Consider the following 25136-nt stretch of genomic DNA (forward strand, 5'->3'; position numbering starts at 1 on the left):
GCAGGTGCAAGGGTTTCTTTTTGGGGAGACGAAATGTTGTGGAACTAGACAGTGGCCGATGGTTGGACAATCTTATGAATATACTAAAAACCAGTGAACTGTATACTTTAAAAACTATATATTATGGTACATGAATTGTATTTTTAAAAAAAGAATACAAGAGCAACTGTGCTCCCCTGTGAAAATCTCCAGAAGGAAAATACTTACTTTTTCTGGCCACTATGGCAAATACAATCAAGTTACCACTATACTTGGCTCTAAAGTGCTTCTCTACATAGTTTTTTAAAATCCCAATATATAACTTTGGCACATCAATAAAAAAATACCTGAGGATCTCTAAAAACATAAAACTTTATAAGTATTATTTCATTCACAATAATACATTAAGTTTTGATAAATGACCCAATAAAATTAAATCCAACGAGAAAGAAAAAATAAGTAACTTTATTAATATGACTTCAAAGTTAGTATTCAATGTACATTTCATTTCCTACTTCCCTTCCTTTGTACCTTCCTGGTGCCATATACAGCATCACAGTGAAGAGCCATCCCGCCTGGGCTGGAATCTGGCCTCTGCCACATACTAGCTGTGACCCAGAGCAAAGTTAGCTGCTCTGTGCCTCGGCTTCCTCTTTTTAAAGCAGGGGTGGCAGGAAGCGTACTTACCTCAAAAGGTTGCTGTGGATTAAACACAAATGCGTATTTGTAAAGCACTTACAACAATGCCTGGGACACGAAATGCTTTGTAAGTGTTATGTATCACGAGTGATGTAATGGGACAGAGCTCCACCAGCAACAGGACTGGACACAGATGAGAATTCATAGAGAGCGGCCGGGGGGAGTAAATACAAAACTCCTGACTGCAATCACTTCTCAGAATGCATGAGATGTCAGAGATGTCCAAGTCCCCTCAGAAACATGAGCTAGATAACCCCATTAAGGTTATTTACAAGGCACTGAAACGTCACACCCATAAGGAGGAACTGCATATAATAACCAAAGGTGTTGCATGCAAAGTGTGTGTATATATGTATATGCAAACACTCAAGAATCTAGCTATTCACAGAGGAAACCACTAGGTAATGCTAAAAATGATTTTAAATCGGGGGCGGGGGGGGGACAAACAAACAAAAAAATCCCCTTGGCTACCAGACAGATACTGTACGCCTAGCACAGAGTGCTTCCTCTACCATCCATCTAACTGGATTTCTGTCTAAAAACCAATAAACAAGTAAAACTAACTGGAAAGGTCTGTCTCTACCACTGACTCCAACACCATAAGCTGCTTCTCGGGTTACTTTCCTGGAAATGGGATGTGGCACTTGAACAGAAAGAACAAATTCATGTTTTAAATAGCTCTTCAGAGGCAGCCTCACATTCACTGCCGCCACTTACCACACTAAATTTAATGTATGGAATGATCTACCAGAGCTACTGAATTTTTCTCATTTGTCCCAAGGCAAACAGAACAAACAGAAATTTTGTTCTGGAAAAACATCATGCAGAAACCACTCTTTGAAAATTAACTTCGCGATGTCAATTCTGACGATCATAATTGATAGTCAATTCTGACAAAGAAAGGGTGAAGCAGCCCGTTCCTCCACCAGTTAAGGAAGTTACTATGGCCCCGACGTAAAGCAAGGACAGTTCTGATTTGCGAAGTGCTACTGAATGCTAGCAAAGCAGCAAATCTCCAAAGCAACCCTAGAGATTTGTCCCTATAAACAGTTAGCTGACAATCTTACGAAGTAACTCAAGTTAAAAATTTACTGAAAGTAAAACCTAAGCCAAAAGAATTCATTTATAAAAGATTGCTCAATGTTTTTAAATAAGTCTTTTCAGGTAAGGGCAAGGAAAATCTTGAGCCGTAATTACCTAGATCCTCGCCGTGCATGGACCAGTAGCACCAGGGAACAGGTTAGAAAGGCAGAATCCCAGGTCCTCCCAGACCCACTGTATCTAAGCTTGCATTTTTTTTTTTAAGGTTGCATTTTAACACGATCCCTGTGCTCTGCATGAATGCTAAAGTTTGAGATGCAATGGTCTAGATGCTCTCTCTCTGGTTACATCCAGACAAGGAACGCAGTGATGCAATTAAATATTTTGCTTTTCAACAAGTACAGGCTTTTGGGGGGGTGAGGTACCCCAACTCTTAAAATTAAAAGGAAAAAAAATGGTATGTGGGGGCCACACACAACCCTTCGCTATCAAGACATTCTCAGAAAGGCTCAGAAACAACCCAAAGGGGATGTGTGAAATGCTTCCCACAAGCCCAGACTCATGGGGAGTAAACAAAGACACACTGGTACCTGCAAAGCGCAGAGGTGCATCTTTGTCCAGGGCAATCAGTGGTGGGTCGAGGAGCACGGTGTTGTCACTCTCCGTAACTAAGCCGTGATATGTGGGCTCCAGCCATGGCTTGTGCTTGTTGACTGTGTTCAAAAACAGAAAAAGGAGAAAGGACATAGGCCACGTTAGAATTATTATTTTCAACTCGACTGCTTTTGAAGACACACATCCATTATTAAAACAATAAAACTCGGGCTTCCCTGGTGGCGCAGTGGTTGGGAGTCCGCCTGCCGATGCGGGGGGCGCGGGCTCGTGACCTGGTCCAGGAGGATCCCACATGCCGCGGAGCGGCTGGGCCCGTGAGCCATGACCGCTGGGCCTGTGCATCCGGAGCCTGTGCTCCGCAACAGTGAGAGGCCCGCGTACCGCAAAAAAAAAAAAAAAAAAAAACACAAAAAAACCAACAACAAAACTCTCATGAGTTTGGAAGGCCATGCTGCTATTTTTTGTGGCAAAGTTTGGTATCAACGTCCAAATGGGATGAAATCCTAAATTCTAAAGTGATGTATAAATTATCTGAGGCCATGAAGCAACCAAAAATAAGAAATAAATTGCTCTAGAAATTGAAAGAAAGAAGAAAGACTCATGGTTATGGACGGTATCATATATTACTACCTCTGTTTTCAGCCTATCTTAGAAAAGTTACAAATAAAATATGTTGTTTCTTGGATTAAGAGATACAAACTAAACAAGGTCCTACTGCATAGCACAGGGAACTATACATTCAATATCTTCTAATAAACTATAATGGAAAAGAATCTGAGAAAGAATAATATATTTGGTTGGCCAAGAAGTTTGTATGGATTTTTCTGTAAGATGTTACGGAAAAACCCAAATGAACTTTTTGGCCAACCTAATATATAAAGAATATATATATAAAAGAATATATATATATATATATATATATATATATACACATATACACATATATATATAAAGACAGACTCACTTTGCTGTATACCAGAAACTAACACATTGTAAATCAACCATACTTCAAAAAAAATTTTTTTAAGACATACAAACTACTACGTATAAAATAGATACGCAACAAGAATATATTGTACGGCACAGAGAAATATAGCCATTATTAGGTAGTAACTTTATTTTTTTTAATTAATTTATTTATCTTTGGCTGCTTTGGGGTCTTCGTTGTTGTGCGCGGGCTCTCTCTAGTTGCGGCAAGCAGGGGCTATTCTTCGTTGCGGTGCATAGTCTTCTCACTGCGGTGGCTTCTCGTTGTGGAGCACGGGCTCAGCAGTTGTGGCTCACGGGCTCTAGAGCACAGGCTCAGCAGTTGCGGCACACGGGCTTAGTTGCTCCGCAGCATGTGGGATCTTCCCAGACCAGGGCTCAAACCCGTGTCCCCTGCATTGGCAGGCGTATTCTTAACCACTGCACCATCAGGGAAGTCCCTAGGTAATAACTTTAAAGGAGTGTAATCTAAAAAATACTGAACCACTATGTTGTACACCTGAAACTAATATTGTAAATCAACTACACTTCAATTTTAAAATGTTATTTCTTTATGATGATAATACATTATTTATTTAAAATTAGCATTACAAACAAAAACATAAAAGAGGTATAACAAGACTTATGAATATAAAATTACAAATATGAGGTATTAAAAGAAAATGAAATGCAAAATTTCTGAAAAACTTGACTGAAAACGCAGTGTTCAAGAAAAAAACCCTTTCGGGATTTCCCTGGTGGCACAGTGGTTAAGAATCCACGTGCCAATGCAGGAAACACCGGTTCGAGCCCTGCTCCGGGAAGATCCCACATGCTGTGGAGCAACTAACCCCGTGCGCCACAACTACTGAGCCTGCGCTCCAGAGCCCGCGAGCCACAACTACAGAGCCGTCGTGCTACAACTACTGAAGTCCCCGCGCCTAGAGCCCGTGCACCGCAACGAAGAGTAGCCCCCGCTCGCCACAACTAGAGAAAGCCCGCGCGCAGCAACGAACACCCAGCGCAGCCAAAAAGAAGAAAAAAAAAACCCCTTTGGGATCGGGCCAGCCTGGACTCAGAGTCCAGCTCTCCTCTGTTATTTACTGCGTGACCTGGAGCATATAACTGACCTCCCCTGATCTCAATTTCCTCTTTTATGAACCAGGGACACCCCAAAACCCACAGGGCTGGGGTGGATAATTGGAGAAGTGGTGTTTTTCCTACTCAATTAGGCACCTAGCACTGTTACTTCTGCTTTTAAGGTAAGAACTTCTGCTCTGGCAGTCCGCTTACCTGGGAAAATGAATTTGTAGTTTCTGTCCATTTCGTTCTGCCCCGGGCTTTGCCCCCGGGGGGTCTGTGCTGCGACTTTCCCTGGTTGTGGCCACCAAGCCCCTCCCCGGGTTCCTATCTCCACCAGCTTGTTTGGGCTCATCTCACAGTTGGAACCTTTCCATTTTCCTTTTACTTTCACCTTCTGAATGTTCACATTATAACCTCAGGATACGTAATTAACCACAGAACGACTCCTGAAGCTGATATGACTAAAAGGAATGTTATGAAACTTTATTTCCACATAGTTGGTGCCTATTTCTTGAATTAACTACCCAGATTCTCTTCCGTAAGTTTAAGTCAACCCAGAAGTAACTGAAAATAAATTTAAATGTTTAACCATCTTTAATCTTTAATACAATGTGACCATGATGTGATATTACTTTTTTTGCTATTATGTGATGATGGGAGAAGGTGAGGGTCAGAAGCACCTGAGCCTCACCTGCACTTAACTCCCTCGTGACCTACTGGAGGAGCAGTGCGCTCACATGTGAAATTCCAAACGAGTAGGCATGTGTGGGCCTAGGTCTGCAAGGGGGAAAAAAAAGCTACCATCTCTCTACTTAATGACGCATCCACCAGACATTTTACACATGCCGCATCCAAACCAAGAGCAAATCCTTCTGCCTTCATTTTCAAAGTAAACCCAGACCCACGGGGAGTTGGTTAAAGGGTACAGAGTTTCGGTTTTGCAAGATGAAAAGAGTTCCAGGGGTTGGTTGCACAACAGTATGAAAGAACAAGCTCAACACTACTGACTTGCACACTTAAAAATGGTTATAATGGGAAATTTTATGTTACGGGTATTTTTCCACATTCTTTAAAAATCCACACCCACAAAATAAACCCAGACGCAGCCATTTCTCATCCTCTCTGCTACCCACTTAGATCCACTACAGAAGCCAAGTAACCGCTTCAGCCTTGCCTCCTGCACTGACTCTTCCTTCCCACGGTGGCCGGGGGACCGCTTCTCACACGGGGGTGGCTCAAGGCATGTGCTCTCAGAACCTGTCTACACCAAAGGTACTGAGGACATCAAACAGCTTTGCCTTAGGTGGGGCCCATCTATCTATCAGTATTTACTGTGCTGGAAGTTAAAACTAAGAAAAATGTTAGTATTTATTAAGTCATAAATTGACCACTGTAAGTTATCATAAATAATATTTTAATGAAAATAACTATTTTTTTAGAAGAGTTTACTAAGAAGACTGGCAATGTTTTATACTTTTACAAACCCTTTCACCTTCTGGCTTAGTAGAAGACAGCTGGGTTCTCACCGCCACTCCTGCAGCCAATATGCTGCTTATGACACGTCATGCAGCCTCTAGAGAACTCCGCTGCGCACTCGTGAGAAAATGAGGAAAAGGCAAGTCATATCTTAATATAATTAAAATAGCTTTGAGGGCTTCCCTGGTGGCGCAGTGGTTGGGAGTCTGCCTGCCGATGCAGGGGACACGGGCTCGTGCCCTGGCCTGGGAGGGTCCCACATGCCGCGGAGCGGCTGGGCCCGTGAGCCATGGCCGCTGGGCCTGCGCGTCCGGAGCCTGTGTTCCGCAACGGGAGAGGCCACAACAGTGAGAGGCCCGCGTACCGCAAAAAAAAAAAAAAAAATTAAAATAAATAAATAAATAAATAAATAAATAAATAAATAAAAAATAAAATAAAATAAAATAGCTTTGACCTCTCAAATGCCCTGACAAGGTCCCTCGCTTCAGGCCTCTGTTCAAATGTTTCCTCCTCCAATTACAACTGCATCTGCTGCTCTGCCCTCTAGCCCCCCACTTCCTTCTTCTTTTCTCTGCTACTCCTCCCGACCACAGGCAGTCAGCCTGGGACGTGGGGCAGATTACCTGGATTCCCTTGGCCTCAGTTTCCTCACCCGTAAACTGGGGACAGCAACAGTACCCACCTGGTAGGTTCCTGTGTGATCAAACCAGTCATGTGTAAAATGCTCAGGACACTGCCAGGCAGTAGATGCCACAAAGGGGTTGTGTTGTTGTTACTTCTCTTGCACACGTACCAGTACAAAACCAGAGATTCCAGGAGGGCGTGCCCTTTGTTCTCTGCTAATTCCCAGTACCTCGGGCCACAATAGCATCTCACTCCTCAGGAACTAGTTGGTAAGTGAGTATATAAGGAACTCCATGTACAGTACAAATAAAATCAGTGCCCTGGTTTATAAATTCTCTCATAGAGAAGAAAGTTTTGGTGCTGAGGATTTTTTTAAAAAAAGGTACGATTTGGTGTTTTAGACATTGGGAAGATGTTTTTTATTTTTTGTTTCTGGAAGGTGGAGGTTCTAAGCAAAGGAGACGAGAATCCGGAGGCATCGCATACATCAAAATACCGAGGGGTCTGCCTGGAAAGTAAGCTGAGCCCAAATCCAGGTCACAAAGGCCAGAAGTTTACAGTGTCTCTGGAAAACATCTCCCCTCACAAGAGCTGCTCCCGGGACAAGGGATTTGGTGGAGAGAGTTCAGCTGGTTGTGGTACACCTGCCCTTCTCCTCCAGAAATACCGCCCAGGACAGTGGTGAGTTAACTGGCACAGTGCTCCGCGCAGGCCACACAGCTGGCTGCAGCCTTTGAGCTGAGAGGGCTGCAGTGACCACAGAAAAGAGTCTCGCTTTGCAATCAGGTGGAATGTTTTCCCTAACTGCTGCAAGTCCCCGTCCTCTCCAGGCCTTGTTAAACTATCCTACGAGAGAGGCTGGAACACTGCCTGGAGTTATGGACCTAATACAGATAAACAGGCCATTTTAAAGAAAGTACTCCAAAAGCAAAGGAGCTGTTACAGAGGAGGATTCCTGGACTGAATGTCAATATTATGACACAGTGTGAGTGTGTTTCGTGTTTGGTAATTGCAATCATTGCTGCTTTTGTTGTGGTCATCCATTTGCAATGCTTGGTGTCAGTTTATTTATCTCGTAAAAATAAAATACAGTGTGTGGGGGGGGAGGGGTTGTGGAAAAAAAAAAAAAAAGACCATCAAAGAAAACTCCAAAACCTCCGTCGTTTGTCACTAATTTTGAAACAGAGAGGCTATTAGTTCAAATCACTACTGATAATGTACTATTTACAGCAATATTCAATTCCAATTTATTTTCACATTTAAGATTTTATTAATAAAATTATAAGCACAGCAAATACAACTGAAGAAGACTATTCCAATATGTGAGTCCATAAAACCCCTGAGACTTAAACTAAGTGGATTTATTTGGCCTAGGAGGAAAGTAAAAATACTAGGCAAAGCAAACTGCAGAAAACCTGTGATGCATTTCTGCCTACCCTAATGGAAAGGCCTGTAGCTGAAAATGGCTAAAGGTTCAAGGGGAATAATAATTGAATAGCTGGTCCCCATCCTTTTATTTTTCCCCACTATTCTAATTTTATAACTCAAAATTTCCAAATTGCTCCTTGAGCTGACAGTAGAATGAAGAGATTTGGCCAGTTCCATTGACTGAGCTTTTAAATATTTAATAAATGATATTTTTAATATTTCATCACATTCAATTGGCATTATAAAACATTTATGGAAACAAATGACTGATGTTTCTGTAACCATCCAAAAAAAGTCATAAAGAAAGACATGAGACTACCAGCCATAAGTCTAGGAGCAGGTCACCCATGTTCAGAGCCTTTACCCAATTCGTTTCATTACATTCTAGATCATAAAAAAGCCAACTAAATTTTGAATGGCATAGCATTAACCAAAATCACAGAATAGCAAGGCTAAACCATATGATCATCTCAGTAGATGCAGACAAAGCTTTTGATAAAATTCAACACACATTTATGATAAAACTCTCCAGAGGGCTTCCCTGGTGGTGCAGTGGTTAAGAATCTGCCTGCCAATGCAGGGGGACGTGGGTTCGAGCCCTGGTCCGGGAAGATCCCACATGCCGCGGAGCAACTAAGCCTATGCGCCACAACTACTGAGCCTGCGCTCTAGAGCCTGTGAGCCACAACTACTGAGCCTGCGTGCCACAACTACTGAAGCCTGCACACCTAGAGCCCGTGCTCCGCAACAAAAGAAGCCACCACAATGAAGCCTGTGCACCGCAACAAAAAGTAGCCCCCACTCGCCACAACTAGAGAAAGCCCGCACACAGCAGTGAAGACCCAACACAGCCAAAAATAAATAAAAATAAAAATAAATTTAAAAAAAAAAACACCTCTCCAGAAAGTGGGCATAGAGGGAACCTACCGCCACATAATAAAGGTCATATATGACAAACCCACAGCAAACATCGTACTCAATGGTGAAAAACTGAAAGCATTTCCACTAAGATCAGGAACAAGACAAGTATGTCCACTCTCACCACTATCATTCAACATAGCTTTGGAAGTCCTAGCCTCGGCAATCAAAGAAGAAAAAGTAATAAAAGGAATCCAAATTGGAAAAGAAGTAACACTGTCACTGTTTGCAGATGACATGATACTACACATAGAAAATCCTGAAGACGCTACCAGAAAACTACTAGAGCTCACCAATGAATTTGGTAAAGTTGCTGGATACAAAATTAATACACAGAAATCTGTTGCATTTCTATACACTAACAACAAAAGAACAGAAAGAGAAATTAAGGAAACACTCCCATTTACCATTGCAACAAAAAGAATAAAATACCTAGGAATAAACCTACCTAAGGAGGCAAAAGACCTGTACTCAGAAAACTAAAAGACACTGATGAAAGAAATTGAAGATGACACAAACAAGATGGAGAGACATACCACGTTCTTGGATTGGAGGATTCAATATTGTCAAAATGACTCTACTATCCAAGGCAGTCTACAGATTCATTGCATCCCTGTCAAATTAACAAGGCTAGCAATCAACCCTATAAATGTAGGCTATACCTGGGGAACACACCTATCATTTTAAGACACGGCTAGTTTCGGTGGCTGTGGTAGACTTTAATCATTAGAAATTGTCACCAATTTAAAAATCAAAATGAAAAGAACATGAGTCAATTTCAGGATTAACTTGAAATATAAAACTTTCATCTCCCTAAGTACATCCCAACTCTCTGGACTAAAGAGAGGATGGCCCCTTACCCAGGACACACAAATCATAGACTCAGGCAAGGTGGTTCCAAAGCCTGTGTGCAGTGGCGTTGACATCAATCCAGTTTGCCCCTCCGCATTCCAGAACACTTAGCTTGGTCATATCGGGACAATATTTATATCATAATAAATAATGACAGGTGATTTCGTTTTAAGGGATTATAGGCATTTTGCTGGTATATCTTAGATGCTGTTCCATGTTTTGTTTGCAGATTCAGTGTTTAACCTCAATCTGCAATTAAGGAACACTGACACTAGGTGGCGACAGGTGCCTCCGATTCCATGCTGCAAATTACCGGACTTTGATCAAAAATCTAGCTCTTTACTTACCAAAGGAGCAGAATGTAATCTGAGTTAGCAGGCCCTTTGTTAAAGATGATATGTATAGAAAAGTGTCTTAAATTATATACATATAAAATCTCCAGCCTATTTTTTTCTCGAAAACTATAATAAAATATTCATAGGGCGCAAAAGCAAAATATAAAAAGGCATACATTCTCTGGGACTCTCTCAGTACTGTCCCGGTTGAATACTCTTATTTAGATCAGACCATCCCTGATTTTTCAAAGCAGCTTAACATCAAAGGTCCTTTCAGTTTCACATCACCACTGCCTTGGAGTTTGTTCCAAGAGATCTTCCCTGAACACCTGCTATGCATAAGCACACGCAAAGGTGCTGGGCTCTTGGGGAATCAAGGCACAATCTTTGGAGAACACAAACATGTCAAAGACCGTCTACGTTCTAAATGATGTGGCTACAACTAAGGGGTTATGAGGTGTGCCAGGAACTTCATCAATCAGCAGGGACCAAGATGACCAAGGAGCCACCATCCCAAATGTGGCCACGCCCCTTGCCAGAGGGAAAGAGAGCTCTGGAGGGTCTCCCAGTGGGAGCTGAACCTTCCACCCAAAAGGGACACAAGTCACTTTTGCTCCTAATTCATGGCCAGAACTAGTCACACGGCCTCACCCAAATTCCCCAGAGTGGGGAAGTGCCATTCTATGTGTCTGGAAAGAGCGCTGGAAATTTCTGAGGTCAACTCTAGGGACTGCCGCAAGTCCAAGTGGAGACAGCCCCAGGGACATCCCTAAAAGGGTAAGTGAGGTTTCTCAGCTGTGAGGGAGTATTTTAAACAGAATAAGAATACATATAAGCGTTTCTTAAAAAGCTAAAAGGAGAGTTGCCATATGATCCAGCAATCCCACTCCTGGGCATATATCCGGAGAAAACTGTAATCCGAAAAGATACAGGCATATCGATGTTCACAGGGCCACTATTTACAATAGCCAAGATATGGAAGCAACCTAAATGTCCATGGATATGTGAATGGATAAAGAAGATGTGGTGTATATATACAATGGAATATTACTCAGCCATAAAAAAGAATGAAATAATGCCAATTGCAGCAACATAGATGAACCTAGAGATTATCATATTAAGTGAAGGAAGTCAGACAAAGACAAGTATCATATGCTATCGCTTATATGTGGAATCTTAAAAAACTATACAAATGAACTTATTTATAAAACAGAAATAGACTCACAGACATAGAAAACAAGCTTATGGTTACACCAAAGGGGAAAGAGGGGAGGGATAAATTAGGAGCTTGGGATTAACAGATACACACTACTATATATAAAATAGATAAACAACAAGGACCTACTATATAGCACAGGGAACTATATTCAATATCTTGTAATAACTTATAATGGAAAAGAATCTGAAAAAGAACATACACATATATATATATACACACACACATATATATGTATATATAACTGAATCACTTTGCTGTATACCTGAAACTAACACAACATTGTAAATTAACTAAACTTCGATTTAAAAATAGTTATAAAAAATACATATAAAGGGCTTCCCTGGTGGTGCAGTGGTTGAGAGTCCGCCTGCCAATGCAGGGGACGCGGGTTCGTGCCCCGGTCCGGGAGGATCCCACATGCCGCGGCGCGGCTGGGCCCATGAGCCATGGCCGCTGGACCTGTGCGTCCGGAGCCTGTGCTCCGCAACGGGAGAGGCCACAACAATGAGAGGCCCGCGTACCGCAAAAAAAAAAAAAAAAAAAAATACATATAAGGTAGAAAGGTAGAGAAAGATGTGGCTCATTCTGGGACTAGCAAGACTGTGATGAACGCATGGCTCTAAGCGTATAAGGAGGTGCAGCTGGACGGGGGCTTGGTCTGTGATTTTAGGGTAACATGGGGAGCATCCCTCTTCTGTGCTACACCAATGAGCTCTCTCAATTCTTTAGACAGTAAGAAGCTGTTAAAAGCTATAAACAATGTGGTCTAGTAGAAAAGGCAGGAACTTTGGGATCAGACGGAACTTAGTTAATGAATAAATTCTGTTTCTCACTCCCTCTGTAACTAGGGGCAGATTATTTAACCATCCTGTGCCTACTTCTTCATCCTAAATAGGGGATGAGACCACCTTCCATAACCTTGTTTGGAGGATTATAAATGAGGTAAGCAAAGGGCCCACTCTATGCTTGACACATGGGCGTTCAACAAATACTTGTTGTTAAGTTAATCATAAGCAATAGCTATGTTTTAGAAATAACTGTGAGGGCAGAAAGACCAGAGTTTAGGAGACTCAGGAGGTGTTTCCATGACGACCTCCCTATCATCATCTTCCTGAATACAACCTACAGCAAAAGGAAATCCCTACAGCCTCAGACCCTGCATTGGCCTCATTTTATCCTCTTTATTTGGCAGAAGAAAAGAGAGAAGTAGCATTATACAGAGTGATACTGTTAAGTGTAAAACAAAAAGCAAACCAAAAAAACCTGGCTTTTTTTTTAACCAAAAAAGGAAACTTTTTAATCAACCAAAGTTACACTACATGAAATTTATACACAGCTCTCCTTTTCATCTGAGGTTATTCCTGGTAATGGTTTTAGCTAATACAGCATTAGTTTCCTCTGACTTTGTAAAATATATTTTGTATTACTCTTAATTTTTTCTAAAACTGAATACATCCCTGGAGAAAACCGTAATCTGAAAAGATACATGCACCCCAATGTTCATTGCAGCACTATTTACAATAGCCAGGACATGGAAGCAACCTAAATGTCCACTGAAAGAATGAATAAAGAAGATGTGGTGTATATATACAATGGAATATTACTCAGCCATAAAAAAAGAACGAAATAATGCCATTTACAGCAACATGGATGGACCCAGAGACTGTCATGCTGAGTGAAGTAAGTCAAAGACAAATATCTTGTCTTTGACATATTTGACATGTCTTTGACATGATATTTGACATGTCTTTGACATGTACTTATATGTGGAATCTAAAAAAATGGTACAAATGAACTTATTTACAAAACAGAAATAGAGTCACAGATGTAAAAACAAACTTATGGTTACCGGGGGGAAATGGGGGAGGGGAATAAATTGGAAGATTGGGATTGACATATGCACACTACTATATATAAAATAGATAATAAGGACCTACTGTATAGCACAGGGAACTCTACTCAATACTCTGTAATGACCTATGTGGGAAAAGAATTTTAAAAAGAGCGGATATATGGGGCTTCCCTGGTGGCGCAGTGGTTGAGAGTCCGCCTGCCAATGCAGGGGACACGGGTTCATGCCCCGGTCCGGGAAGATCCCACATGCTGCGGAGCAGCTGGTCCCGTGAGCCATGGCCGCTGAGCCTGCGCGTCCGGAGCCTGTGCTCCGCAACGGGAGAGGCCACAACAGTGAGAGGCCCGCGTACCGCAAAAAAAAAAAAAAAAAGAGCGGATATATGTATAACTGATTTACTTTGCTGTACAACAGAAACACAACAGTGTAAATCAACTATACTCCAATAAAATATTTTTTAAATAAATAAATAATTAAAACTGAACATGTCCAAAGAATCTCTAGACAAATTCTGTCAGCAGTCTTAAGGGCCTCTTCATCACAATCCCAAATAAATTTAATGTCAAAGTGTTGGAAAAATCTATACGCATTAGATATTGTTTAGATCAGGGTTTCTCAACCTCAGCACTGCTGATATTCTGAGCCAGATAATTTTTAGGTGTGGCCCATCCTGTGCACTGTAGGATGGTTAGCAGAATCCCTGGTCTCTATCCACTAGATGCCAGTAGCACCTCCCCAGCTGTGACAACCAAAAATGTCTCCAGACTCTGCCAAGACTCCACTGGGGGCAAACACCCTCTCCAGCTGCCCTAGAGCCACTGACTTAGATCCACCACCTTAAGGAAAACCAAGATATTCCACATTAAAATCATTTGAGGACTTCAAAAATCATTTTGAGGGCTTCCCTGGTGGCGCAGTGGTTGAGAGTCCGCCTGCCGATGCAGGGGACACGGGTTCGTGCCCCGGTCTGGGAGGATCCCACATACCGCGGAGCGACTGGGCCCGTGAGCCATGGCCGCTGGGCCTGCGCGTCCGGAGCCTGTGCTCCGCAATGGGAGGGGCCACGGCAGTGAGAGGCCCGCGTACCGCAAAAAAAAAAAAAAAAAAAAAAAAAAAAAATCATTTTGAATTATTTTTTATAATTTGTGTATTACATCAATATGAAATTCATTTTTAAAATAAAATCACATTTCAGTGTAAAATAAATCCTTAAATTAAGCAAACGAACAACCTTTTTAATGGTACAGTGAAACGTTGCTTGTGTTTATTCACATTTCACCTACCATGAACATGCAGCCCTACGTGCTAAGCGGTGCCATTTTACGAGAGGAGGCTGGTGACCTGCCCGTGGTACCCGCAGTTCCACGTGTCAGGGAACAGGATGCGTGTCACTAGGTGAGACCAAAGAGTAAGGAAGAGTGAACAGGGAGGAGCCTGGGTGCCCTTCTCCCAAGTTCAAAATGCAAACGCCCTCCCCAGCTGCCCCGGAGCCACAGACTTAGACCCACCACCTTAAGGAAAACCAAGGTCTTCCACATTAAAATCATTTGAGGACTTCAAAAATAATCTGAATTATTTTTTATAATTTGTGTATTTTATAATTTTATAATGTATGCGTATTACATCAATGTGAACGGGGGGAGCCAATGCAGATGGAAGCAAAGGAGAGACCTCATGGGGCGCCTGAGGGAAGACCGCCTGCCTCAGGGTGGAGGTGACAGGAGGGGGCAAGAATGGAATCAGAGAAATCAGTAAAAGACGTCAGGACAAGATAAGAAACAGTAAATGGCTGAAGGGGCTGACCCCAGACTGTGGTTTGGTGTCTAGGCTTCCATAGCACATGGCTGATGGGACAGCTCTTCCCATCCTGGACTGAGAGACGACAGGCTGGGGAGAATCCAGCAAAAGGCGCTTCTTTCTTTTCCCTTCCTTCTATCCACAGTCCATCCATCCATCACCCACCCATCCACCACCCATCTGTCCACAGTCCACCCATCCATCATCCATCCATCCATAGTCCATCCATCCACCATCCATCCATCGTTCATCCATTCAACCATCCATCCATCCATCATCCATCCATCCACCGTCCATCCATCCATCATCCATCCATCCACCGTCCATCCATCCATCACCCATCTGTCCACCGTCCACCCATCCATCATCCATCCATCCACTGTTCATCCATCCATAGTCCATCCATCCACCATCCATCCATCATCCATCCATCCACCGTCCATCCATCCATCATCCACCCATCCACAATCCATCCATCCATCATCCAGCTATGCACCATCCATCTATCCATTATCCCATCCATCCATCTTTATTGAACCCCAGGTAGTCTTCTAAGTGCTGAGGATATAATAGCGAAGAGAACACTCCCTGCCCCCCGTAGAGTTTATGTTATGGTTGATACGTTTTAAGTACATGCTGCAAAAGAATTCATTCACAGGGAGCAAAATTACATTTTCTACAATTCCAACTTTCCAAGCTGAAAAGGAGCCTTCTATTTATTCCTCCAAATTCCAAATTTTTAAAATTGCCGTAAAGTACACAACTTAAAATTTACCATCTTAACCTTTTTAAGTGTACCGCTCGATGGCATTAAGTACATTCATCTCCAGAACTGTTTTCGTCCTGCAAAACTGGAACTCTGCCCCCATTAAACAATGGTTCTCCATCCTCCTCATTCCAGCCCCCAGCAAACACCAGCCTACTGTCTGTCTCTTATGAACCTGACTACTCTAGGGATCTCACATAATCAGATATCTGTCCTTTTATGACTGATTTATTTCAATCAGCATAATGTCCTCGAGGTTCACGAATGTTACGGCACGTGTCAGAATTCCCTTCCTTTTTAAGGCTGGATAATATTCCACTGGATGTACAGACCACATTTTGTTTATCCATTCATCCATCAGTGGACACGTGGGTTGCTGCCATCTTTTGGCTACTGTGAATAATGCTGTCATGAACATGTGTGTACAAGTATCGAGACCCAGCTTTCAATTTTTCTGGCTACATACTCGGAAGTGGGATTGATGGATCATACAGTAATTCTGTTTTTAACTTTTTGAGGAACTGCCATCCTGTTTTCCATAGTAGCTGCTGCATCATTTCACATTCCCACCAGCAGTGCACAGGTTCCAATTTCTCCACATACTCACCAACACTTGTTACTTTCTGGTTTTTGATAGCAGCCATCCTAACGGGTGAGGCGAAACAAGTTCTATATCATGTAATTTTATCTTTTTACATTATGTAAGATATAAAAGTAGACAGACTAGAATAATGAGCTCCATGGAACCATGATTCAACCACTACAATTATCAACAAAGGGCCAATCTCGTTTGATTTATACATTCCCATTCCTATCACCAATTTCAAAAATTCTGACACATATCCCAGACATGATATAACTTCACCCCTCAATACTTCAACATACATCTCTAAAAGATGACTCTTTTGGAAACCAACCATAATGGCACTATCACCTAAAAATTCACAGTAATTACTTAGTATCATCAAATATCCAGTCAGGATTCATACTAATCTGTTTTCGTATATCAAATAATTTAACTCAATACATCTCTCTGTCTGTGATGTTTCATCATGAATTTGACTGCTATGAAAGAAAAAAACTTTAAACCATTGATCACCCTCAAACAATAAAGCTTTAATGGTTTCCACAACCTCCCAATTTTTGTTTCACCATTAAGTATGTTTATTAAGTAGGTTTTTTTGTAGATGTTATCAGGTTGAGAGAGTTCCCCTCTATTCCTCACTTGCTGGAGTTTTTACCATGAACGAGTGTTGGATTTTGTCAAATGCTATTTCTGCATTGATTTATATGATCATGATTTTTTTTAACCTGTTGATATGGTGGATTACTGATTTTTTAATGCTGAAACAGCCTTGTGCACATTTGGTCATGGTGTATAATTTTTTTTGTATTGATATATTGTTGGATTTGATTTGCTGATGTTGTACAGAGGAATTTTACTGTGTATTTGTAGATGTTTACTGAGTCTGTCATTAAAAATTTTTTTCATCAATATATTTCAATTTGCTTCTGTTTTGACCTGAAAATTCTACTGGCTTGAATATATCTAGTTTTGTAGATTCAACATCAAATACAACACTTATTTCCTGAGCACTGACTATGTGCCGGGCACTGTATATGCTCAATTTTACTCACCACTGAGACTGATTTCCTAAAAGATGTAGCTACACAATGGGGCAGGAGACAGCAACAGTCACAATGCTGTTTTTGAGCAATCAGGGTGTGATGATCTCAAATGTGCTTTTAAAAAATTAGGATTAAAAATAGCCAAGTGGAATTTCTGATATTAAATCTGGCTTAAACATAGCATCCCCACACACCTAAGAGACAAATAACTGAAGGTCTGTTAGTAAAGAGCAGGTCCTCCTAAAACAACGTTCAGGACCTTTTCAGATCATGGACTTTTTTGAGAATCTAATGAAAGCCACGAACCCCCTCCCAAGGTAAAAATGCGAAAACACACGTGGCACATGGCAGGAGGTTTTAGGGGCTTCATACGACTGCTGACACCAGTCCAGGTAAGAATCACTATTCCCAAACACAGTGAAATCTCTATTAGCTGACCCTCGGAAACCTGGTGTCTTCACCTAGCACCTTGATGTAACTGGAAATCCAACCATAAAACTACATTTCTTTTATGCTTGTGGTTCTCAAATTGTACTTGTATTTCACAGTCTTCAGCAGTAATATCTTAATAGCTCATGGAGACATCCCCACATGACCTCAGGAGAGAACCAAGGAAGAAACACAAATTAGGAAAGACACTTGCCGCATTTCTAAAGAAAGTAAAGGCTAGTGACACAGAGAGGCTGAGTGTAATAAAGAAGTTAATTTGAAGCTGAAATGATAGAGTATGCTTTGAATAATGGTGAAAAGCCCAAGTGATAAAGACAGAAGCCTTACGCTTTTATTGAGAATAATAAAAAAAATAACTTCCAAGAGGGCTGCTTCCATCTTGTTCCCCTAATTAATTTTACAGAAGAGCATCTTTGTTACACTAGTCAGGAGGTTACATAATTAAACATTCTTACTTCACTGTTATGAGAAAGATGAAAAGGAAACTGGGTGGGTGGACGGGCAGATGGGCAGATGGATGGATAGGCAATAGAATAAGGATATCCTTCTTTAAACAAGTTCCAGGTCTGCTCTCTAAATGGGTCCACGAAGATCTACATGTACCATCCGCAACACAGTATAATAACCGATCCGAAGCCATTAAGGGAGGTATTTAGCATATTTTACTCACAATTATCAGGAAAATGTGAATATTTTAAAGCAGCCTCCAACAATTTTTTTTTAACATTTAAATAGGCTACCTAGGGACTTCCCTGGTGGTCCAGTGGTTAAGACTCCACGCTTCCAATGCAGGGAGCACAAGTTTGATCCCAGGTCAGGGAACTAATAAGATCCCACATGCTGCACGGCGTGGCCAAATAAATAAATAAATAAATATGAGGCTACCTACCCTTCAGTTGCCCATTATCTCATTTTTCTAGCACTCTGATTCTCATAGTAAGTTGGAGTTAACACTCCAAAGTAACAATATCACATTCACAGATTTTCTAGTAAGCAAATGGAAACACTTCCCTAACAAGAAGTGAAATCGATTACTTTTCTAATCAAATTCTGTTTTACTCAATATTGAGATTTACCCCATCCCATGAACAGGCCAGGTACCAACCTAAAACATAACCCGCAGGTCTAACTGTAATGCCTGTGTTCCATTGTTGTCTCCTGAGCTTCATGGACAACTATCCCACGTGCTGAGAGCCTCTCCTGAATGTCACAAACATGATGCGGCAGCCACTCCAGCGTGGGAGCCTCGTGTTCAGCTGCAACACAATTTCCAACGGCAAAAGCTCTTGCCCGACTCCTCCAGAAGTTCCAGGTGATGGGCAACATACACAGGGAAGACAGTCCTCAAACTTCTGGGAGGTCAGGGGTCTCCCTCAGTGTTTGCATTGGGAGGGGTCCAGGCGGAAGTGCTCTGGGCTCACAGGATTCCTCCGGGGTCCTGGTCATGAATACTCTGCAGCCCCTTGTGCGGGGAGCCCTGCCTTCAGCTGCAGCATCCCTGGGAATGGAGGAGGCACCTGGCCCGAGTCCCACAATACCCCACAGGTGGGCGGTCTGCAGGCTGACATCCCCAGGGAACCTGGGGAATCTTCTCTGACCAGCGAGGTGGGTGCTCGGGTTAGGTTCAGGGGGCCCTATGAGCTTTTCTCATGCTCTGTTCCCGCTGGTGGTGACTATTCATGCATGATTATTGAGATATCTCAGAATGCGGCTTTGTGACGGGAAGAAGAAGTGGGAAACTGGAGGTACTTCTTAAAATCTGTATCCTAACAGACGAGGGGAGCTCAAACCACAGAGGGCAAGGAATACACTGACTTCATGCACCACAGCAGTGCTCCATAACCAGGGCGCGGGCCACATCTTCCAGACCTTGTCTCCTGGGCTGCACCCTGGAATCTGAGCCAGTCAGACTGACCTGGGGTTGGGCAGGTTTGGAACGGGACGTTCTCCGGAGATTCTGCTGCACTCCCCAACAATGAACGAACGTATCATACGAGGCTCATGAATAGAGGCATTCGGAGAGTTCTCTTAAAGAGAAACTGGGCAATTTCCACTTTTGCTCTCTTAAATGCTTTCCTGCCCTCTGTACGCACCCCTACGCCACCCAAACCCCACCCCCAGAGAGCTATTTTGGGAGGCAGCTGTCTTTGGATTCACTCTTCTAGGATCCTTACAACTGGTACCACCTATGGCCACTGGTTTTGTCTTAGCACAAGAGTCCTCCTTAAGCAAAAGCATCTCATGCATGACTTCATTCGCTGAGATGTAATAGACAGCATTTTTCACAGGTGATGCCATGCAAAACTGGGAACTTTATCTTCGGGTCACTCCACTGCCTTTCTGCACATGCAGGGTTCCAACGTACACACCTGCCTCCCTCCCCACCCCGCAGCCACCCCCGTCAGTGTGTGCTTCCAGCTTTTCCCGACCCCTTCATTTGTACCAAATCTAAACTCACCTGCTCCAGCTTCCCACTTCCTCACAATCCTGCGAGGACCGGCCTGCTAGTCTGAGAAACTCGTTTGAGTTGGGTGCAAATGAAGGATGACGAGATACCCACACCCGCACTGTGCCAAGGATTTCAATGATTTAATACAAAAGTAGAAACTGAGGTAAGAAACGCAGGCGCCCTGCCAGCTGGTGGAGGAAAATATTTTTGGAACAGAGCCCTTTAACACCTCTCAGTTCACACCTTAAGTGCATGGAAGTTATTCAGAGGACATATATTTTTATGCAGTTTCCTACAGAATTAAATATGCAGCATGACAGGAACAAATCTACTGTCAAACCACTGTTAGAGCATTTCAAGTTGGTGATTTGTACACATCCATTTTTCAATTAACGCTTACAATGCAAGTCAATCAGAAATCTAGTTGTGCAAAAAAGCACCTGTCATGATTTCCTTAAACTTCCTTTTTTTGCTATGTTACCAGAAAATACAGGCTGGGTTTGCCCTTTTCTTTCCTCTTATCGTTATCGCATTTGTCTTGAATTAAAATAGGACAGGGCGCTGTCCTGAATCGTAACATAATAGTCCGGTGGCAATTTCCAAGTTCTGTTGTGTTTTTTTAGTCTCCTGACCTTCATATACAATGGAAAATTTTATCATATATAGTTCAGAAAAGGCCACACAGTGTTCAAGGCCTTCTGACATTCACTATCAATACAACATCCTTAACAGCTGTTACCCAAAGTACTGTCATTAAGTTGACGAGAATTGCCTAAAAAACCCATGACAGCTGACCGCAAAAATATAAAAATCCTGTTCTTGCTCCCCGATTTTTTGCTCCTTTATTAACTTACATTCCTACAATACCAACGATAATAAGATAAATGCTTCTCCACAGAATTCTTACCCTATTTAAAATAAATGTAAAGGTTTTGTGATCAACACAGAAAATGAAACAGCTCAATCTTATTTTGCCACCAAGTCTCTCAAGAAGCACATTTACATGAAGAAGAGCAGAATCGGGACGTCCCTGGTGGTCCAGTGATTAAGACTCTGTGCTCCCAATGCAGGGGGCCTGGGTTTGAGCCCTGCTCAGGGAACTCGATCCCACGTGCCACAACTAAAAGATCCCGAGGGCCACGGCTAAGACCTGGCGCAGCGTAATAAATAAATAAAATAAATAAATATTTTTTAAAAAAAGAAGAGCAGAATCAATATAATCATGAGACAGTTAAAGTCCAAGACTGGGGAAGACATGAAGGAAGACGACAAGGACATAATTCCCCTAAGTTGTTCTGGGTGTTTCAAACCCCAGGACATTGAGAAAACTTATAGATAGAATTGCGGGGGTGGTGGGGGGGGGGAGAATTTCGAACCTACACTGTGGCTGACCTTTTTTTTTTTTTTTTTTGATTTTTGGCCGTGCCACATGGTTTGTGGGATCCTAGTTCCCCGACCAGGGATCAAACCCAGGCCCCCTGCAGTGGAAGCGCAGAGTCCTAACCACTGGCCCGCCAGGGAACTCCCATACTATGGTTGATATTTAAGGAATCTGTGAAAGATGATAACCTGGTTCAAGAAAGGGAAGAAGATGGACATTTTTAGGTATACTTCCATGAGTCTGGCACTGACCATGGAAAAAATTCTAGATTGGTTTCTGTGCCTTTAGAGAAGGAAAGAAAAATCACAAAGAGCTGGTGACATTATTCACAAGAACAAGGTATTAAACATTTTCTCTTTTCAGAGGGTTATTAGGAAAGTCACAGGAAAGCTGGAAAAATAACATCGGCTTCTATTTCCAAAGTGCCTTGATAAAAACTTTACTTACCAAGACCCATTTGAAACTCTAGCAATAGTGTATTAAACCTTGAAAAGGCATTTGAGGAGGCCTCTCCTCATTTCCTTTTGAGTGGCAAGATGGAAACTGAATGGAAATAAAAGTGGGTGGATTTACAATGGCCATCCCGAACGGTCACTGAATAATTCACCCAGGAAACCTGGACCAGACTCCGGTCATCTTTCAAAGGCTCATTCTTGGTTGCTGCTCTTCATCCTTTATATCAAAGTTGAAAATCACAAGAAGCTAGAATGGACAGAGAGAAACTGTGGCGTCAGGATTCAAAACTACCTGACAGCATGGAGAGGCGGGTCACGTGCAGCAAGAAGAAATGTAATGAAGACGAATGTGAACACCTGCACCAGTGCAGAGCATCCGGTTAGGGTTCAGCACCAAAGTGGGGGGTCCTGGGGTTCAGGTTAATAAAGTCGGTGCGAGGGGGGCAGCTGAGCGGCTTGGACAAGGGGTACTAGCTACACGCCACCCCAACTCTGCTGCTGTGTGCGGAACTCTATTAAACCTTCCACCCTGTCTGAAAGGTGGTGTCTACACCATGGAGCACCCAAGGACAAAGAAACCAGGCAGGCTGGCAGAGAGATTTTGGAAATACATCACATGAAGAACAAGTTGGTATATAAAAAGTTGGTGTCGCGAGGGGAGGGGATGGTAACTCCCCTTGTGGGCGGGGATGCAAAACGGTTCAGCCACTGTTTGGTGGTTCCTCAATAAATTAAACAGAATTACCATATGACCCAATAATCCCACTCCTAGGTATAAACCCCTAAGAATTTAAAACAGGTACTCAAAAATTACCCATGTGTGCATATTCATAACAGTGCTATTCATGACAGCTAATAGGTGGAAACAATCCAAAATGTCCATCAACAGATGAATGGATAAACAAAATGTGGTATATACATACGAGGAATATTATTCACCCATAAAAAGGAATGGAGTACTGATACATGCTGCGATGGGGATGAACCTCAAAAACATTACGTTACGTGTAAGAAGTCATACATAAAAGGTCTCATGAAATATTCATAATAATTAAATCCACTTACATGAAATATTCATAATAATTAAATCCACAGAGACAGAAAGCAGAGGAGTGGCTGCCAGGGACTGGGGGGAGAGGTGAATGGGGAGTGACTGTTTAAAGGATATAAGGTTTTCTTTGGGGTGATGAAATGTTTTGGAACTACCCAGGGGTGGTGGCTACACAACACTGTGAATATACTATATGCCACTGAATTACCTACACACTTTAAAATGTTACGTTGAGAATTCGCGGTTTCTGGTCCAACACGTAAGGAGCTTAGAAGTCACCACTCTGGGGCTTCCCTGGTGGCGCAGTGGTTAAGAATCTGCCCACCAATGCAGGGGACACGGGTTCGATCCCTGGTCCAGGAAGATCCCACATTCCGTGGAGCAACTAAGCCCGTACGCCACAACTACTGAGCCTGCGCGCTAGAGCCCGTGCGCCACAACTACTGAGCCCATGTGCCACAACTACTGAAGCCCGCGCACCTAGAGCCCGTGCTCTGCAACAAGAGAAGGCACCACAGTGAGAAGCCCACACACCGCAACAAAGAGTAGCCCCCACTCGCCGCAACTAGAGAAAGCCCATGCGCAGCAACAAAGACCCAATGCAGCGAAAAATAAATAAAACTTTTAAAATGTTTAATATATTAAGAAAAAAAAGTCATCACTCCGTGCTACCAAGGGAAAAGCTGAACTGAAACATCAACAACTCTTCTTAGATCCATCAGAGAAGGGAGGTCCCAGGGCAAACTGCTGCCCCCAAAATGGCAGAGACAGACAGCAGAACTACACAGAGAATCACAACTTACCAGAGCAGAAACCCATGGGCAGAAACCTCCAGCAAACCAGTGCCAGGGGAGGAAAATGCAAACTGTAAACTGATGAATTGCTGGAGGCTACCATGGACAACTCTGAGGGCTAAAACCTCCAGAGGGACCCAGTCATCCAGGGTCCCCCACACTTTTGTTTTACCTCCAGGAGCCCTGCCAGGTCCTTATAGTGAATGTCAGGGGAAAAGTCCCCTTGTGCCTCCAGCAGAGGGAGGGGAAAAGGAACCATTCTGAAATAAGCCAGAGCATTCTGTTCTTCTTAACAGGTTAGCTATATAACCAGAGCCTAACTAACCTGCTGGGGTTGTATCAGAGCCTAACCTACTTGGGGGAAGGGAAATACACAAATCCACTCTAGCTATCCTGTCCCACTTAAGGATGGGAGGGGGCCTGAGAAGCCCTGGTGAAGTTCACAGACCAAGGGCACAGGTTCACTGAAAGCCCAGGACCTAATCACAGGACTCTAGAACACTGACTCTCCCACAGCTTTACTGCTGTATCACTGAAGGCCGCTTTACCACAGTTCCTTCCACCCAGTACATCATGTCCACCTTGCAACAAAAAATTACAAGGCAGGGGATCCCTGGCAGTCCAGTGGTTAGGACTCAGTGCTTTCATTGCCATGGCCTGGGTTCAATCCCTGGTTGGGGAACTAAGATCCCACAAGCCACAAGGCAAAACAAGCCAAAAAAAAAATTACAAGGCATACCAAAAAGCAAAAACACACTTTTAAGAGACTGAACAAGCATCAGAACCAGAGTCACATATGGTAGGAAAGTAGGAATTATCAGACCAGGAATTAAAAAAAAAAACAAAACTATGATTAATATGATAAGAGCTTTAATGGAAAAACTAACATGCAAGAACAGAGGGATAATGTAAACAGATGAAAGTTCTAAGAAAGAATAAAAAAGAAATGCCAGAGATCAAGAACTCTAACAGAAATGAAGAATGCCTCTGATGGGCTCATTAGGAGACTGAACACAGCTGAGGAAACACTCTTTGAACTTGAGCATATGACAACAGAAACTCCCAAAACTGAAAAGCAAAGAGAGAAGAGACTGAAAAACAAAACAAAACAAAAAACCCAGAACAGAAAATCCAAGAACTGTGGGAACTTATACAACTACAAGAGGTATAACATATGCATAAATGAGAATACCTGAAGGAGAAGGAAGGAACAGAGTGAAGCAACAATGAAAGAACTGCCCTCAAAGGAACGTCAGACACCAAACCACAGATCTAAG

General features: G+C 42.6%; 1 protein-coding gene across 2 annotated transcripts in view; it reads right to left on the reverse strand.

Annotated features, from left to right (window-relative positions):
* The window catches only part of CLSTN1 (calsyntenin 1), a 78395-nt gene that overhangs the window by 34664 nt on the left and 18595 nt on the right, over positions 1-25136 (reverse strand). For both annotated transcript variants that reach the window (XM_082613017.1, XM_082613016.1), the window contains exon 2: positions 2310-2432. In XM_082613017.1, coding sequence (XP_082469143.1) covers positions 2310-2432 — 123 coding nt within the window. The remainder of the gene's footprint in view (positions 1-2309; positions 2433-25136) is intronic.

Source organism: Mesoplodon mirus (genome assembly GCF_964341445.2).
Source record: "Mesoplodon mirus genome assembly, chromosome: 3".
In the NCBI taxonomy this organism is placed as follows: domain Eukaryota; kingdom Metazoa; phylum Chordata; class Mammalia; order Artiodactyla; family Ziphiidae; genus Mesoplodon; species Mesoplodon mirus.